At 33.4% G+C, this 20,224-nt stretch overlaps 1 protein-coding gene across 3 annotated transcripts in view; it reads left to right on the top strand.

The window, feature by feature from the left end:
• The first annotated feature begins 233 nt into the window (after positions 1-233).
• LOC130048045 (interferon-induced protein 44-like) overlaps positions 234-20,224 on the top strand; it is a 27,156-nt gene continuing 7,165 nt past the window's right edge. Inside the window, exons 1-6 of one of the 3 annotated variants that reach the window (XM_056144056.1) lie at positions 234-355; positions 470-551; positions 12,853-13,379; positions 16,626-16,717; positions 17,263-17,460; positions 17,819-17,965. In XM_056144056.1, coding sequence (XP_056000031.1) covers positions 12,857-13,379; positions 16,626-16,717; positions 17,263-17,460; positions 17,819-17,965 — 960 coding nt within the window. In that variant the 5' untranslated portion in view covers positions 234-355; positions 470-551; positions 12,853-12,856. Of the gene's footprint in view, positions 356-469; positions 552-10,364; positions 10,645-12,852; positions 13,380-16,625; positions 16,718-17,262; positions 17,461-17,818; positions 17,966-20,224 lie in introns of those variants that run through there. The other 2 variants (XM_056144057.1, XM_056144055.1) reach the window with 2 other exon arrangements.

Below are 20,224 nucleotides of genomic sequence, written 5' to 3'. Positions count from 1 at the left end.
CTTTTCCCATCTTTTATTCATTGCGAAAATAAGGTCTGAGTATGGAGAGTAGAATGATTTGAACTTTGGAAACAAGTAGTAAATAAACTGAGCATTTTCATGTATAAAAGACTGTTTCACGATCTCCCTAAGATGTTATGTACCCAGCGAAGGGGTAAGTGGGGTAGGGTGAAGGTTGTGAAAAGTACGTAAAAGATCATGTGCTAGACCCCACCTTCATAAATTCCTGCATCCTTCTATGTATTGTGTTATCAATTTTCAGAAAATGGAAGATTTAAACACGCAATGCAGTCCATAGTACATGTACGCAGATACGAAAACGAAAGTAGGACTCTGACACCTGCAGCTGAAAACGGTATGTACACGATGGTGACTTAATTTAAGCTTGTACTAGTCTTTTTTCAACAATTCGAATTGGAAGACTATTGTAATGGTAGATCTATATATAGCTATATATTGTCAAATCCAGAGTAAAGAGATAAAAACGACTACCGGTAGTCCACGATCCACCTACAGACATCTCTTGGCTCGAGTCGTCACGACACTGACAGGTACGTACAGGTTTGATGATCAGTAATGCCGGTTAAAAACACCACCCAGAGAGTATCCGATGTTTTGAAATCAGGGTTTCATTCAAAGTGATTTTATGTAAATATATATCTCATTATCTGTCATTTGTTTTTCATTCCTTCTTTCGGTTTCTCTTGTAAGCTCTGAGAAACTTTTTCAGATGATATTAGTGGCGGATCCAGGATTTGTTTAAAAAAGAAGAAGGGGGTCCTCTAGGGTTTTATGGGTTATTCTAGCATTTATTACATAATAAAATCAATAAATAACAACAAACAATTGATTTGTTTATCTTTATACACTAACTTTTTAGTTTAAACAATATTTATTCGTAAATAATTCGATAATGTTTACAAACAATGTCTTATACATGAAATAGATTGAGAAACAAGCCAAAAGGCTTATATTAATCTCGCTCTAAAACTTTTTGAGAGTTAGTCCCTAAAAAATGTTGACTAGATCTGTCATAAGATAGATCGTAAGAGTGATCTGACTATGACAATCATAAGCTACGACACTGCCGTTTCACAAAACTATCTTAACTTCGAGAAATCTTAAGACGTTGTTGCATATATACTTGTTACATTTAAGAAATAAGGTATCATTTAAAAATATTTATCGGGATATAAATACGGGTTGGTCACGTGATCAAATTCCATAAAGCCCGAAGGGCTTTATGGAAAATTTGATCATGTACCAACCCGTATTTATATCCCGATAAATATTTTAAAATGATATCTTATTACTTATATTTACATTTTTGGTCGGTAACATTTCTGAATTGTGTTAACAACACGTTTCCATACATTTCAAATTGTTGACGTCCACAACGAAGCGTCATAGATGTTCAAAATGACGACAACACAAAACAAAGTTCTATAAAATGAAGAACTGTTTTAATTATTAAGACGCTAGAAAGCAAGTATATCAACATATACTTATATATTAACTCGGGAGTATATAATGGAAAACTCTTCCATGTGTCTAATTTTAGGGGGTGGGGGAATTATGATTTAAACGGGGATGCGCAGTGTTACACTTAGAGTTGTGATGCGCTTTGACTTTTGAAAAGTGAAGACGTTGAAGACCGACTTTGAAAGATATTCTGTGGATATTACGGAGTTAACAGAAGACTGAGATGGAGGAACATGAAGAACAGGGCGGCAGTCGTCAGGTGTAGGCAAATTATTTATAGACAGGACAGCTCGACAGAGGACGCAGCTCAGATGAATCTCCGGAAAGAACTGAACATCGCAGAGAATGTGGAACTGCACGATGGTAAGGGACGGTTTGGATTTGGATATGTAATTGTTGATAAACATGAGCTCACTGAACGCTTCTTTTGACTCGATAATTTTTTGTAATAGGTTGTTAACGACGCCTCGCTTCGATGTCCCGACATAAACTTGGAAACCGACATCAAGCAATATGGCTGCTGTGGCACTAATCTCAGCGAGATTCGTCGAGGCTGGATATTTGGACTGACGCCTCTTCCGAATCTCAGACCAGTGTCACATAAAGTGATTCGGGAAATCTTGCCTGAACTTCGGCCGCTTGTTGCGATTAAAATGGGTTAAATTGAATTTCTTGCCCGCTTCAACTTTTCGTCTCAGACATCCTATTAACTCCCTATCACAATGAAACATGCATTTCTTACCTTTACAAGGTGTAAATCCCACAGTAATTCAAGTTGGCTATTTTCGAAGCCATTGCAAACGGCCACCATTTCATATTTTACCTTCTCAACACTGAAGAGTTCCGATATACTACTTCATGACAATTTGTACTATGATTGAAAATACAGAATTTATTGGTTGACAATTACTTTGTACAAAGCATTTAAGCATAAAAATTAAAAGCAATAAAAAGAAAACTGTGTAATATTTAATCAATCTATTAGAAGGCGTCCTAAACTATCGGAACTCTTCAGTGTTAAGAAGGTAAAATATGAAATGATGGCCGTTTGCAATGGCTTCGAAAATAGCCAACTTGAATTACTGTGGGATTTACACCTTGTAAAGGTAAGAAATGCATGTTTCATTGTGATAGGGAGTTAATAGGATGTCTGAGGTGAAAAGTTGAAGCGGGCAAGAAATTCAATTTAACCCATTTTAATCGCAACAAGCGGCCGAAGTTCAGGCAAGATTTCCCGAATCACTTTATGTGACACTGGTCTGAGATTCGGAAGAGGCGTCAGTCCAAATATCCAGCCTCGACGAATCTCGCTGAGATTACTGTGGCACGGAAGCAGTGTGGTGTGTAGCTCTTAATGCACTTTGACGACTTATCGGCCATACATCCTGTGAACGACCTTTTTGCTAAAGCCTAATGTCATCGTCTAGCAGTAGGTACAATTCCGCATCACTGATGACCAAGGTGAAGTTGTAGCAGACGAAATTTTAGACATACATTAGGCCTAGTAGGCTAGTAAATAAAGACATTGTTTACAGTTATGCTTTTATCAATTATTGATGAAAGTCCACTGCTTGGAATACAAATAAAACCGTAAATACATTTTGTGGTGTTGATTTCATCTATTGAAAGATTTCTGTAGTAAGTGAGAGCGATTGCTAGATGTGTATTGCCTTAGTAAAAGTAGTACCTGTTACCTACTTTTAACAAATGTTCATACGCACAGCCGTGACCTCTGTTGACCCCGTAGTAGATTTATCCAGAAATAAATACGTATTGCTCGTAATAGTGTTATGTAGGAGAAAACAGTTGCAAATGTAAATATTGTAAAATACCGTGTTTCCTTTATAATCTTTATCTGTATGGATGAATTTAAATGTTACAGGTACATAATTATGTATATGAAAGATTGAAGTATATAAAAATATAAATAGGAAATTGAAATATTACGATTTTAGGCATTGGTAATTATTTGATATATTTATAAAATTTGATACATTGTACTTCTTTTTTAAATCTTGTAACCTCACACTTTATTTTGTATTTCAAAAGTTACACTCGGTTTGTGTACTATTTGATTTCAGAAACTGTGATACAAAAATGAAAACATTGAATGATATTTCTATAGAAACACTTTATCAAAGTCTGATATAGTTTTTTTTTTTTTTTTTTTTTTTTTTTTTAATTTTCTCCCCCATTCCTCTCATCCGAAAATGAAATCAGTCAAACCTGTATTAAGAGACCGTCCAAAGGAGAATGGAAAACAGGTCACATATGACAGGTGGTCTCTTAATACAGGTTGCCTATTTTCCGCAGTTGATTGATAAAATTTCGCAAATAATTTGTACAACACATGGAGAAAATGACTACATGTATTTGGAATTTATCATCAAGAATTTCAAGTACGGTTTAAATAGTTGTAAAATAAAATTTATAATACACTGTAGTTAAAAATCTAGAATGCAATGTGTTGTATCATAATTTATTATTCATAAAAAGTTACATTTAATCTGTTTAAGAATGATAAACATGCATTTCATATTACACATTTATATGAGATTTAAATCTCATTTATGAACTGCATGTCAATTTTTTAAAACTTATAAACACTTTGTTGTAAAGAGTATTCATGTATAGCCTACTTGTACACTGTAACTAAAAATTGCAATGCTTGTGGTAAGAAAGCAAATGAAGTGTTGTGTCTCCTTTTGTACAATACATGCTGGAAATATGAGAAACATTTACTAAATCACAATATCCATTGTACATACACAGCAAATCTTTTAAGCTTTGAACTAATGCAGGCAACTTTCTTGAACTCGGACGTGTCAAATACTCGGGACATGTCGAAGTGAGCCGCTAGTTTCGGTCATTATTCTGGAAACCTCGAGTATCTCATGCAGGAAAACTACGAATACTCCGTTTAAAATTTCAGTCCTAAGCACAATATTTACCCGATTTATATCGCAATCGGGCAAATTTTCACATAATGGTATAACAAGTGGTAGATTTTCATTTCCGATCTAGCGTATCCGGCACTTCTTAAAATTTGTCGAAATTCACACCTTAAAATACATCGGCCTTGATTCCTGATCCTTGATTTTGTTAAATAAACAACAACTTGGGTTTTATTAATTAACCGTACATGACCCTGCATGTTGACAGATTGGGTATAATAATTCAGAGGGCCTACTAAACAAGATCACCGCCAAACTATGCGTTATAAAACGAAAGTCTTAGGGGCGATAATTCCCAGAATAGTCGTGCGTTTGAAAACGAAAGTGTTAGGGGCGATAATTCTCAGAATAGTTGACTCAACCAAAATCGAAAGTAGTAATTACGGTGTAATCGAAAAATGTACTGTCGTTAAATAGAGGTAAAATTTCGTGAAAATACACGAAAAGGTTGTAAAAATCATGGTCGTTGGTCGCGTCAGACAGGTGGTCGTTTAATACAGGTACAATATATAGAGTAACGTCTTGTGGGGAACTTTTTATGGTCACATACGACAGTGAGTCGCTTAATACAGTGGGTCGCTATGGCAGTTTTGACTGTATTTGCTTAACTAATTTGAAGTATAAAGATAAAAGACGATAGGATTGATGCGTTTGTTACAAGTTAAAAACTCCACACTTGTTTCATTCAACAAAATAATATACTGAATACAAAAAAGATATTCAGTAAACAAGGGTATGGATGGGTAGGGAAAACCAAAGACAAGGGTAATAACGAACGTCGCATTAATCGAACAAAACGCGTACCCGTGTTCAACTATACATGTATACTGGGTGCAAAGGCTTAAGTCAATAACTGGCAAGTATTTAAAAAGAGAATAACAAGAACTTGTCATTACATATATTTTTTAATGCTTTATTTCTTTCATATGCTTTCTTTTCTCTCATTCTTAGCCTTCTTTACTATCGTCTTTCTCTTTTTCAGTCTGTATGCATGCGTACAGCGTACAGAAATCGTTTATTTCATTTCAGTTCAGCTTCCAGTAGGTCTCGACACCTTTCGTTTCAATAATTGATGGGAATTAAAATATTATCTGTAAATTGTCAATGTCTAGGCGATATTGCAAAGCGAAGAGATGTTTTTAACTACTTAAGAAGTCTAAACTATAATATATATTGTCTTCAAGACACTCATTTTTACAATGAAATAGAGAATGATGTGAGAAATATGCGGGGATACCAATGCTACTTTAGATATTATGCAGTATTCTGAAGAAGAAGAAATTCCAGGTGTTTTACTACTTATTGACTTTGAGAAAGCCTTCGATACCCTCTCATGGAATTTTATACAAAAGACTTTAACTTATTTTAAGTTTGGACCTGATATTCATGAATGGGGGAAATTATTCTATCACAACATCATATCTACTATTAACCAAGGTGGCAATCTCTCAGCATCTTTCAACATTCAAAGAGGATGTAGACAAGGTGATCCTTTATCACCTTATATTTTTGTTCTTTGCGCAGAAATTTTAGCTATACAAATAATAGAAAATAAAAGTATTAAAGGTATAACTATAAATAATAATGAAAAGAACATTTCACAACTAGCGGATGATACATCAACTATACTTGATGGTAGCAAGGAATCCCTTCTAGAAACAATAAAAGTATTGCAACACTTCTCTGAAATGTCAGGACTAAAAGTTAATTTTTCAAAAACCAATACAGTATGGATTGAATCAAAAAATATAGTCAGGATACCCTTTCTAAAGACTTTCATCTGAATTGGGGGACTTGTAAGTTTACTCTACTTGGGAATTAATTTTGATGTAGAGTTACAGAACATGTCAAAACTAAATTATCAGCCAAAGCTAAGCAGAATAAAATCAATCTTAAATCAATGGGAGAAAAGACATTTGGAACCAATAGGAAAAAATACTGTTATCAAAACTCTGGTCTTGCCTTTATTTAATCATATTTTTATGGCAATTCCAAATCCTGGTGACAGCTATTGTAAAGAATTAGAGAAACTATTCTTTTCTTTCTTGTGGAGCCATTCTCAACATAGAATTAAAAAAGAGGTAATCGTAAAGCAATATGAGGATGGTGGGTTAAAAATGATCAATATAAAGGCTTTTATAGCCTCTTTAAAATTGTTTTGGATGAGACAACTCCTTTTTTCAGATAGGGGTTTGCATAATTTCATACCAAATTTAGATCTTAATAAAGTTACTACATGTGGAATAGAATACATAAAAACATCGCTGAAAAACAAATTTTGGTTTGATGTATTTGATTCTTGGATTGAGCTACAGCATAAACAAAATCCATTTACAGTAACAGCAGATACTCCAATATTTTACAATTCTAACTTTCTTGTGGATGGGAAAGCATTTATCAATAAATCCATGTTTCACAATAATATTAAATACCTTAATGACCTTATTGATGAAGAGGGTTTGTTCCTGACTTATGAATCTTTCTGTAACATTTATCCGAAAGTGAAAATTAATTTTTTAGAATATGTGAGTGTCATAAATGCTATTAAAGCATGGATGAAAAAAGTCAAGTTTGATAAAAACTTAATTAAATTAACAAACCCTCTGATTATGTCGAGTATATACACTCTTCTACGATGCAAAAAATCAAGACAATTTTATACTCTTCTCAATCAAAACTGCACAGAACCTACTGGTAAAAGAAAGTGGAATGAAATATTTGAATTAAATGACACAGAATGGAAAATGATCTTCAGATTGCCCTTTAAAGTTACAAGTAATTGTAAACTGCAGTGGTTTCAATACAGAATTCTGAACAAAATTTTAGCTTCAAACTCATACTTATTCAAAATCAAAATTAGAGATGATAAGAATTGTACATTCTGTCAGATAGAATAAGAAACAATTGAACATTTGTTTTGCATTTTTTAAGAGAATTTGAAGTTTGTTTTGAACATAAGACCAATCTTCAAATATGAATAACAAAAAATTTTATTTTTGGATTTTTGGATAAAAAGAAAACTATACAAAATAATCTTGTTCTTTGGCTGAAATATTATATCTATACTATGAGATGTAAAGGGAAGACACTGAATGTAAATGTTGCCATATTGCTAATGAATACATTTTATGAAACTCAAAGACATATTGCATATAAAAATGGTGAAAAAGATTTGTTTGACACCTGCTGGAACCGCTGGAATGAATTATTTCATTGAGTGGTTTTTTTTTGGTATAAAAAAATATAAAGTTCAATATATATGTACCTTTAATATATTAGATTATGACTGAATGCATCTCTCTCTCTCTCTCTCTCTCTCTCTCTCTCTCTCTCTCTCTCTCTCTCTCTCTCTCTCTCAGAAAAGAATATATACATATACCTTTGATAGCTTCTTATAAACATTTTGTACAAGTTTCTTTGCAGAATGTATGTATATATATATACGGTATGTATGTTTAAATTTTTTTTATTTTTTTTAAAAAGTCAATAACTGAATGAAACGAAATAGTGCGAAAACGAACTAAAACATAAAAACGCGAAGAAATAGATACACCCAACACTGCTTTTGTGTCTACAAACAATAAATGAATGGTATTCGAATACGTTTACTTGTGACCGCATAGCGGCTACGAAGTCCGTGTGCATGCACTCAGACAAATCGGTGTCAAAAAATTTCATAAGATGTCTGAAACAATGTCCAAACTATTCAGTTGCTGAAATATCAGTATTGTTTAACGAGGTGGAGAGAAGAAAAGACATTTGTTTTGTAAATTCAACAGATTATGTCCGGTTGGGGGAAGAAATGAAGAAAAAGTGGACATGCCTAAACAGCGAAAGTGGAAAAAAGTTGGTTGTGAGATATTCTGAACGAATATTGAGTTCATCATAAAGATCACATGTCGCGGTATACGAAGCTTATCAATGATGTCCACATCCTCCATATAGTCTAAAACATTGTTTCTGTCCCTGAAGCCACGATCCCTCCAGATAAGCTACCTATCTCTAAACTCACTATAGTTCAGTATAGCCTTAAGACAAGTATGTGGATGTCTTAAAATTTCTAACAATAATAACATTATCTTAAGATATGACAGTTTTGTGAAACAGCTGTGATGGATCTTATGACAAATTTTGGTCTTAAGACAGATCTTAGTCGTAAGATAGTTTTGTGAAAATGGCCCCTGATTTTAATAAAAGTTACCCTATGATAGTTGTACTTTTTAAAGGGACATGGACACGATTTGAGCTGAACATTTTCAAATTTTATTTTTTTTGATTTTTAATGTTTAGAATTCTTAACTAAGGTATCACTAATGATCAGCAAAATTTTGAATGTCGGTAGTTAAGGTACAAGGAGAGATACAGAGGTCACAAGTCCTTGTTATGTAAACAAGGCTCGTGTCTTGGTTTTTGTTTACATAGGTTAAGTAAACTAATAAAAGTTTTGTTTAAAGCAGATTTTTTTTTCGAATTCATAAGTGAATTCTTCACAATAAGATATTTTCTAGTGTTTGACACATCTCAGTTTGTTTTAAACACGCTATTTTCTATTAACAGTCTAATGTAAACAAAAAACATGACACGAGCCTTGTTTACTGTACAATTGTATATAATAAAGAATTACGAGTGCTGTATCTCACTTATAACTCAACAAATGATATTCAAATTTTGGTTGATCATTAGAATACTTTAGTTAAGCATTGTAAACAATAAAAATGGAAAAAATAAAATTTGAAAATTTTCAGCTCAAATCGTGTCCATGCCCCTTTAAGGTCGAATAAAGAGAAATTCATCTTCAATTTCATCCAATTATAAAATCGTTCACGTGTTGGTATGGACAAGTGTCAACCTTCTCTTCAGCAAGATCATGCGCACTTAATCTCATTCTCTTCTGAGATATATATATTACACTAGATAAAACCCCGCGCAAGCGCGGGAAATCACAAATAATATTGCATACAGGATGGACTTTTTAATACGTGTTTGAATTGTTGCGCGCATGCATTGAATGAAAGATATCTTTATTTCAAATGAATTTAAGAACAATTCATGAATAATTGCGAGCATTAGTTATGTTATATTTATTGATATCATATACAGTAAATAAAACTTGCTTATTAGGAAGTCACTTGGAACTCCAAATTAAATATTTCCTATGTAAAATAAATGATCTCTCTCCGTATTGAAAATCAGATAATGATTTTACGAATGCAATTGTAATCCGTCATGCCGAATAGCTGACCAAAAACAAAATGAACGGTCGTTCATGATTTTTAAATTTGAAAGTCAGTATTGCTGTGTTTATAATGGTAGATTTTGTCCAGTGTGACAATTTAAGAACAAAATTATGAATACAAATGAATAGACGTCGTTTCTACTCATCAAACGCAGTAATAAAAATATAATGCACTATATGAAAGACAAACAAAAAACTGCTACATGTATATTGTAAACAGTGTCCTGATTTCTTGGACGACCTATTTTCGGTAAAATGTTTTAATATTAAAGTTATAAGGCGCAAACTTCCCAGAACAGCTCCGGACCATTCGATATCTAACATATTGGACATTTTTCGACTAATTACTTACTTTCATGATCTGTGTCATCACTTAAAAAAAAATTACCCCCCCCCCTGCCAACCCCACCCCCCCCCCCCAAAAAAACCCACGGTCGAACAAAATATAAACTGTTTTTGTGTTTTTCAGGTGTTTGCACATAAAAATCAGTAACTGCTAATAAATTATTACAAAAAGTCGTATGGTCAGTGACTTCTATAATCACGGGAAAAAATTAAGAACATTGAAAATATCATATTAAAAAATTAAGAACATTGAAAATATCAGATAAATATCGTATTAAAAAATTAAGAACATTAAAATATCAGATAAATATCGTATTAAACAATTAATCAATGTGTCAGATCCTTGGTCTCGGAAAGGGAGAGGGAGTGTCCTTCGTTGAATTTCTTCATAAAATGATAAACATATCAAAAGTATTATAAGTATAACTAATACGGAGCACCTATACACAATTTTATGTAGATGGTGTTGTGAACCAATCACAACTTCTCGGCTTGCTGGAAAGACCTGAGAATGTTTGATTGCTTGTAGACCTAGTTAGCGTCTATATTGATGTAATGCCTTGGCGCTTCGTTCTGGTTCCATATGGATGATTCAAGACTAAAGTCACGGATTGAAGAAACAAACAGGCATATTTTATTTATTCAAAAATTATTGAAACTTATTTCTTCTGTAAAAGATCAAACTCAAGCTTCGATAGTCAACGTATTTACTCCATATTGTATTATCTTAAAAGTTGTCATAAAAAAGAAAGGGGAAAAAAAAACAAGAAAAAAAACCTGGCATAGATCCGTCAAAGTGGGTCCGCCACTATACTTTCATTTTGCTATTTCAGGGTAGTTTATCGAAAACAAAAGTAGGTTTTTGATTAGGTTTACGACATGAACTAATCAAGTAAGATTCTATTATAGTTTACGGACTTCATCTCACATATGGAACAATATTAAAGATGCAAGCAGTAACTCTGGAGCAAGCGTTTCGGAGTTTATTGGCAAAAATTGTTAATTTATAAGTATAGGTGTACTTGATGTTGTTATGCTTAAATCCTTAATACCGAGCGAAGCTCGGACGGGCCGAAGGCCCGTCCGCGAAGCAAGGCTCTAAAGGTAACACGTATGTAAAAGAAAAAAGTCAAAATCAGCAAAAGAAAAAGAGATAATCTCTATATACGTTCTCTGAAATTTTCGTGATCCATATGGGCGCCGCCATTTATTTTTTCATTACCTGCTTCAACAGTTATTCGTGTTTTATTTTGAATGCCAATAATAGAAGACTGATGTGCAATTCGTAATTTAAACACTCAGTTTATTCAACGTGAATAGTACAATTATCATTGTAATAGGTTTTAGCAAATAAATACATATAAAACCGTAATACGACTAAATAGATGAACGAGTTCACGAGTTTCTTTGAATAAGAATATACGATAAAATTACGGTTACTTTTTTACCATTTTGAATTTATTGGTTAATTTTGTTTAGTTTTAACGGCCTTTTTCATTGCATACGGAATGTATTATTGTTGTTTATAATTGTTTGCTTTGAAAAAGAGAAAAAAGTCGAGGCTAAATGTGACGTCACAATGCACAGTTTACGTCGCCTTGCGTTTTATTTCCCGCGTTCAATGAATAGGCGGATCATGTAAAACTGCTGTCCCCATATAAACTCCTTTAATGAGATGAATTACTGGTGTTTAGCGCAAGGAAATTTCATTCAAAATATATATTTTTAAATGAAGCATAATCTACCGTACTTAACGGAATTATGGTTATCACTCGGGAAACGGAGTTACGTACATGCTTCGCTCGATCCAACGGTCACACCTTATACATATTACCGAGCGAAGCTCGGACGGGCCGAAGGCCCGTCCGCGAAGCAAGGCTCTAAAGGTAACACGTATGTAAAAGAAAAAAGTCAAAATCAGCAAAAGAAAAAGAGATAATCTCTATATACGTTCACCGAAATTTTCGTGATCCATATAAGCGCCGCCATTTATTTTTTCATTACCTGCTTCAACATTTATTCGTGTTTTATTTTGAATGCCAATAATAGAAGACTCTGACGTGCAATTCGTAATTTAAATACCCAATTTGTTCAAAGTGAATAGTATAATTATCATTGTAACAAGTTTTAGGAAATAAATACATATAAAACCGTAATACGACTAAATAGATGAACGAGTTCATGAGTTTCTTTGAATAAGAATATACGATAAAATTACGGTTACTTTTTTACGATTTTGAATTTATTGGTAAATTTTGTTTAGTTTTAACGGCCTTTTTCATTGCATACGGAATGTATTATTGTTGTTTATAATTGTTTGCTTTGAAAAAGAGAAAAAAGTCGAGGCTTAATGTGACGTCACAATGCACAGTTTACGTTGCGTTTTATTTCCCGCGTTCAATGAATAGGCGGATCCTGTATAACTGTTGTCCCCAATATTGAGATGTTACTGGGTGTTTAGCGCAAGGAAAATTTCATTCAAAATATATATTTTTAAATGAATCATAATCTACCATACTTAACGGAATTATGATTACCACTTGGGACACTCCAATGACCATTACATGCTTCGCTCGGTCCAACGGTCACACCGTGTACATATTAAAAATCATAATATTGTTACTGACAGACTTTAGAGGCGTGATATAAAAGGGAGAAATAATGCACCCCTCCCTCCTCCCATCATCCCCTAGCTACCGTTTTTTGCTTTTGCTTCTACACCCCCCCCCCTTTTAATCACCCTTCTGTCTGAATTGTATGTAATGACGATTATCAAACAACCACAAGTAATATCAATGAATAATTTATCAATTCTTTTCTGTATTTAAATCTCAGAATCATGACGGAACTTCTGGACCAGAAATACAGAGACCAGTTGTCAACGTATATAGGTAAAGAATGTCACTTCCGGTTACTGTATAAGATCAGCAGAGACGGATGTTCTAATACGGCATTCCATCAGAAGTGTGACAGTCAGGGCCCCACAGTGACGGTGCTGTACAACACCAACAACACGATATACGGGGGATACCTGTCAAAGAGCTGGATCTCTAATGACAGTTACATCAATGATCCAAACGCCTTTCTGTTCCGGCTGCACTATAACGGATCGTCCAATCCATTGAAGTTCCCAGTCAGTAGTGCTATTTATGCTGGATATGGACACAGCAGTTACGGTCCTATATTTGGTAGTGGGCATGACATTAACACTTTTTCTGGTACCATCAACAAATCTGGAAATTACTTTTCATTGAATGGAGGCTTAAATATGGGAATTGCTTACAATCTAAACGGACAAAACGCTGCTTCTGTAGCAAACAGTAGCCTTCAAGTGACGGACCTAGAGGTGTACCAAGTTAAAGGTAAATAAAAATACATAAATACATGTAAACATATTAATACACACACATGTAGATATAAAATAGGTATCAACATAGATGTATTGAAAGATGAAAATAAATCAGGATGAAAATATAAATTACATACTGACATAAAGACTGGTAGAAATAAATATATATTCACATTATTCAAGTCAGATACATTCATGTGGACATAGATATACACAAACATAAATAAACATAGATATACACAAACATAAATAAACATAGATATACACAAACAGAAATAAACATTGATATACACAAACATAAATAAACATTGATATACACAAACATAAATATAGATATACACAAACATAAATAAACATAGATATACACAAACATAAATAATTATAGGTTATAGACTTTGTATGGGAAAATATGGCGAGTAATTACATATAAACATAAAATAAATGTAAACAAAGAAAATTACATGTAAACGTGAAATGAGTACATGATTTATAAAGAAAATTACATGTAAACATAAATGAATTCATAATTCATAAAGAAAATAACATATAAACATAAATGAATACCTATAAAGAAAATTAGATACATATACGATTGGTCGTATATTGTTTAACGTCCCTTTCGAGAATTTTCACTCATACGAAGACGTCATCATTGCCGGCGAAGGACTGCAATTATCCTCAGCGCTTACAGCCTTTGAGCAGGGAGGGATCTTTAGCGTGCCACACCTGCTGTGACACGGGACCTCGGTTTTGCCGTCTCATTACCACGAGCAAGGGATACTGAGGAACTATTCGAGCCCGGATCCCCACGGGCCAAATTACAGTAACATGAATAAATGAATATAAAGATTTGCATAAAAATATGAATACAACTAATCATAAACACACGTTAGTATGAAAATACAATTACAATTAATTGTGAATACAAGATTAGTAATTTCTTGAATACATGTACTTATCAACAAAAATACATAGTTAGTAATTGCTTGAATGCTTTTTATCAACATAAATACATCATTAGTAATAGTTTGAATGCTTATCAACATAGATACATAATTAGTAATTGTTTGAATGCTTATCAACATAAATACATAATCAGTAATAGTTTGAATACTTATCAACATAAATATATAATTAGTAATTGTTTGAATGCTAATGAACATAATTATATAATTAGTAATAATTTGTATGCTTATCAACATAAATACATCATTAGTAATAGTTTGAATGCTAATCAACATAAATACATAATTAGTAATTGCTTGAATGCTAATCAACATAAATACATAATTAGTAATTACTGGAATGCCAATCAACATAAATACATGATTAGTAATTGTTTGAATGTTTATCAACATAAATACATAATTATACCCCACGAACGAAGTTCGGGGGGTATATAGGAATCACTCTGTCTGTCCGTCTGTCCGACCGTCTATTTGTCTGTGCAGATTCGTGTCCGGGCCATAACTTCTTTGTTCTTTGACTTAGGCATACCATATTCGGCACACAGGTGGATCACCATGAGACGATGTGTCGAGTACCTTAATGACCTCTATATGACCTTGACCCTTGACCTCAAGGTCAAAATTAAAATTGTTTTTGTTTTTTTAACAATGGATTCGTGTCCGGGCCATAACTTCTTTGTTCTTCGACATAGGCATACCATATTTGACACATGGGTGTATCACCATGAGATGATGCGTCATGTACCTTCATTACCTCCATATGACCTTGACCTCAAGGTCAAAATTAAAGGTTTTTACAATGGATTCGTGTCAGGGCCATGACTTCTTTGCTCTTTGACATAGGCATACCATATTTGACACATGAGTGTATCACCATGAGACGATGTTTCGGGTACCTTCATGACCTCTATATGACCTTGAACTTTGACCTTAAGGTAATTTTTTTAAAGAGTTTTGACATAGTCATACCATAAGACATGGGTGTATCACCATGAGACTATGTGTCATGTACATGACCTCTTTATGACCTTGACCTTTGATCTCAAGGTTAAAGCTATAGGTTTATGCCATGGATTTGTGTTCGGACTATATCTTGATTATCTTCCATTTTCTTCTACAAAGGCATACCATATTTTTACACTCAGGAAAGAGGTAATTTATACCTATGACCAACACCCTTTGGGAGATTGGGGTAAGCGGGGGGTATTCTTAGTGAGCATTGCTCACAGTACCTCTTGTTAGTAATTGTTTGAATGTTTATCAACATAAATACATAATAGTAATTGCTTGAATGTTTATCAACATAAATACATAATTAGTAATAGTTTGAATGCTTATCAATATAAATACATAATTAGTAATTGTTTGAATGATCAATATAAATGCATAATTAGTAATTGTTTGAATGCTTATCAACATAAATACATCATTAGTAATAGTTTGAATGCTTATCAACATAAATACAAAATTAGTAATTACTTGAATGCTAATCAACATAAATACATAATTAGTAATTGCTTGAATGCTAATCAAAATAAATACATCATTAGTAATAGTTTGAATGCTTATCAACATAAATACATAATTAGTAATTGCTTGAATGCTAATCAACATAAATACATAATTAGTAATTGTTTGAATGCTTATCAATATAAATACATAATTAGTATTAGTTAGAATGCATATAAACATGCGTAGTATTCACTATATAAAAGTAAATAGTAAAAGCATACATTGTATCCAACATAAAAGTGGAAGGTAAACACATGAAGCAGACAACTTAGAACATATCACAGACGAATTATAATCAGTTCTTATTGATATCTGCACAATTCTGGTAGTTATTTAGAGGAATCACAATTCTGGTAGTTATCTAGAGAAAACACAATTCTGGTAGTTATTTAGAGGAAACACAATTCTGGTAGTTATTTAGAGGAAACACAATTCTGGTAGTTATTTAGAGGAAACACAATTCTGGTAGTTACATGTATTTAGAGGAAACACAATTCTGGTAGTTATCTAGAGGAAACACAATTCTGGTAGTTATTTAGAGGAAACACAATTCTGGTAGTTATTTAGAGGAAACACAATTCTGGTAGTTATTTAGAGGAAACACAATTCTGGTAGTTATTTAGAGGAAACACATTTCTCACCTGTCATAGACTGAAAAGAAATAAGTAGTTTATGCTGAAGTCAGTCGTATCTTATACTCGCATGTACGTGCACGTGTACCACTGTCCAGCTGTAAATTAGTTACTCAAGACATTCAATCAGTTTGACTATGTTTTAAGATGGACCAGACCCAAACAAGTCTGCAGCAAAAGTGGGAGATTCTGTACTTCTGGACAAACCGTGGAGGAAGTTTCCGGAGTTCAACATGGAGGTACACTTTCTGTGTAACTTACATCTCTTTACAAACTGTAAGGTTAAAAAGACATTCTATTAGTTAATAAGTACTCTGTCTAATTTGTTAATCAATTCTCTGTGCAGGAATTTTGATTTACCACTTTAAACAAGGTTTTAACCATTACTTAGTTATAGACCTGTTATTTTCGCGACAGTGCGAGGACATGAAACATGACAGGACCCCCCGTCCGTCAGTCTCCATGTCCATCGTCTGTCAGTCCACCACATTTGATATTTGAGATTGATCACTGTTCGGTATCTTCACCTTTTCATCTAACCTGTGTTGGTGGTTAGGAGATATATCTGTATTCTTTCTTACAAATCATCTCTCACAAGTTGGGTAGGGAGGTATTAGTTCATATATATATGATAATATGATAACACAATAGTCCCAATGTTACGTATGTAACACATTACTCCGTAGAGTCTGCAAAGGGGTTGGGGAGGGGGTGAACTCGAACAAAGTAGCAAAATGTATTACATGTTATGTTTTACATCGTTAACTATCTTTATTTTTCTAAGACCCTGCAGCAACTAAAGGAAGCAGTTGTAGATTACGAACCTGAAAGCGAGACTAATGTGACAGCAGCAAACATTCTTCTGATTGGTCAGATAGGCGCGGGAAAGTCTAGTTTCTTCAACTCAGTCAACTCCATTTTCCGTGGCAAAATCACCAGTAAAGCCCGCAGTGGGAGCTTCGAGCACAGCCTCACAACCGTGGTAAGATTCAGCCTCTCTACCCATAGGTAAAAATAAATAGTGATATTTTATTTCATTAATGTAATAATAGAAAAGTACTCAAGATTCAAACTTAACGCGAACACGCTTATATTGAAGTCACTCTTACAACGAGAAGGTTTAAATTCCCAGTCGTTTTAAAACATATTTTAAATTTATTGGGTATAACGATTTACGTTTATATTGAATCAAAATTATTCTTCCCCAGCACTTATCGTGTTTTACAGTATAGGTTTGCTTATTTTTGGATTACAAGGGCGCGTTTACTAAAGAAATTACCAATTACTTATGATATTACCATCCATCGTGATTTTTTTTACGTATCTTATTTTCTTTGAAGTTCCGAAAGTACACCATCAAGGATCATAACTCTGGACAGAACCTGAAAATTCGTCTGTGCGACACTCGTGGTTTTGAGGAGGATTTTAAGATAGACGCGCAGGAGATCGCCTACATACTGGACGGAAACATGCCGGACAGGTACCAGGTATAACTGCATGAACACTACCATGAGACTTACTATTTTTACTGAACATACATGTACATGCTTTTAGTAATTGTTCGGAGGGGTGGGGGGGTGGGGGGGGGGGGGGGTGGGGGGGGGTTGAAGTCGTAAGGTACCCCGCTTAAAAATAAATATTTAGATAATACTGATGTGTTTGAGTTGTGATGTTCACAATAGAAAATTTTGAAAAACTAATTTTAACCCTCTATGTTTATGTACAGTACTTGGCAATAAGTAAGTTCCCAAAGAAAATTTCCACTATATATTTCATACAAAACCATATATTTTCAAACAATTTTTCAACGCATTTCTTTATCAATTTTGATGAAATAAAAAGCACTGATCTCACCATCCTCATGTGACTTATCAATATAAATGGTTGAAAGTGGAAACACTTTATTAATTTCCACTCAATATAGTTTGATTTAATTAATAACCAACGAAAATGTATATGTTGCCACCTTTTTAAAGATGTCAGACATACAATAACAGAAGTATACATCAACATCAGAAAATCACACATTTTTGTTAAACAGAATAATAAAAATAGATAAAAACTTGTTGAAATAACAAAATTTAAATATCAACAGTTTTAAAAAACTGCTAATTCAAAAATATATTTTGATGAATTGTGGATATTAGGGTATCCAATCCAGTAGAGGAAATTTCAGCATAGGAGTAATTGCCCTTGACAACATTTTTTAAATCATGAATGATTGGTTATCTATGGAAAATATAAACTTTTTCATTATTAATAGTTTACCAGATTTTTTATCATATCCAGTGAATACAATTCCTCAGAAAGATATATTTCTATCATGCGTAATGTTTAATTTATTAAGATGTTTGCAAACCCTACAACATCACACGAGGATCGATCAACATTGACTGTAAAGATATGACAATTTTAACACGAAGTTTAATTTCAGAGTACTTACTCTTTATATAAGTATGTGTAATTTTGGAATAAAAAATAACATGAATAAAATGTTATCTCTACAATATTTCATCGTAACATTTTTAAAAATATAACAGTTACTTTTGATATTTCTAAACAAATTGGTTTTTATTTCATCCTCATAGAGGGAAAATTGGCTGCAAGAGAAGATTTTTAAAAAGAGATAGATTTACATGAAATATATAGAGAAAATTTTCTTTGGGAATTTACTTATAGCAAAGTACTGTACATGTAACTTTGTTATATATCCGAAAAGTTAATCGCCTTGTATTGACTGGTGTAAACTGATATAGTTCTCGTACATTAAGAAATGTCTGAGATGTAAAGTAACAGCTTTGTTTCAATAAATTTATGTTGATATGAAGAAGACTACAATATAAAATGTCATAAGCAGATAACCCCACTTCATAGCTCTGGTGTGTGACGAAGGTTCCAGTGTTATTTATCTTGGTAACGAGCGCGAAATCCACCGCCAACATTCAGAGTTAAAGTCTTCATTTCTCAATAATAGAAATGCATAAAGATTTTTCAAAGCTATGTGAATTTTTGCACAGGTGCTTGTGGACAGGACTTCCGATACCCCCCTTCTTTTATTTTTAAATGTTCAATTCCTTGGGTATTTCGGACGTATTTTTGATAAAATATGTAACTTCAGAGTTTATCTTTTTCAATGGAATACACAAATCTCGCATAGAAACCGTTTTTAAAAATGTCATATCACCGATCATAATATATGAACAAGGTGTGCAACTCAGCCAGCGACATGTTGAAAAAATCTACACCTCGCTGAGAAATCCTATTGAAAAAACACCAATAATGCATATACCAACTGAAAAGAACGGTCATTCTAAATCTACTGATGATTCGTGGATTAAATGCATCGCTATTTGGTGCGCAATAACTACTTCACACCGCTCAATTTCATCGTTTTAACCTCGCCACTTCCACCGTGTACAATGCCAAATGCGGGGACCGTGATCGGTGTAGCGCGGGGATGTGAATTCGAAGCGAAGAAAGTAGATCAATAAGTATTCAAAGACTGATTGTGTTTAATCAAAATAAATCTAGATAGCCAAAAGTATTGCACGGAAGACAGTGGTTATTGGAAAGCTAGCACTAGCAACTGGGGAGTTTAGAACTCTTTGGAAATACCCAAACACTTCGACAATATACAAGTAGGGTAGGCGCCGGGTATATTTTTCGGTGTATTTAATAAGGAATCTCCACTCCTACTGCATAAACTCCAAAGTTTTTTTGACCAGAAACATTACCTTTGAATGGGA

Source organism: Ostrea edulis, chromosome 7 (genome assembly GCF_947568905.1).
Source record: "Ostrea edulis chromosome 7, xbOstEdul1.1, whole genome shotgun sequence".
In the NCBI taxonomy this organism is placed as follows: domain Eukaryota; kingdom Metazoa; phylum Mollusca; class Bivalvia; order Ostreida; family Ostreidae; genus Ostrea; species Ostrea edulis.
This window is presented reverse-complemented; position numbering and strand designations above follow the sequence as displayed.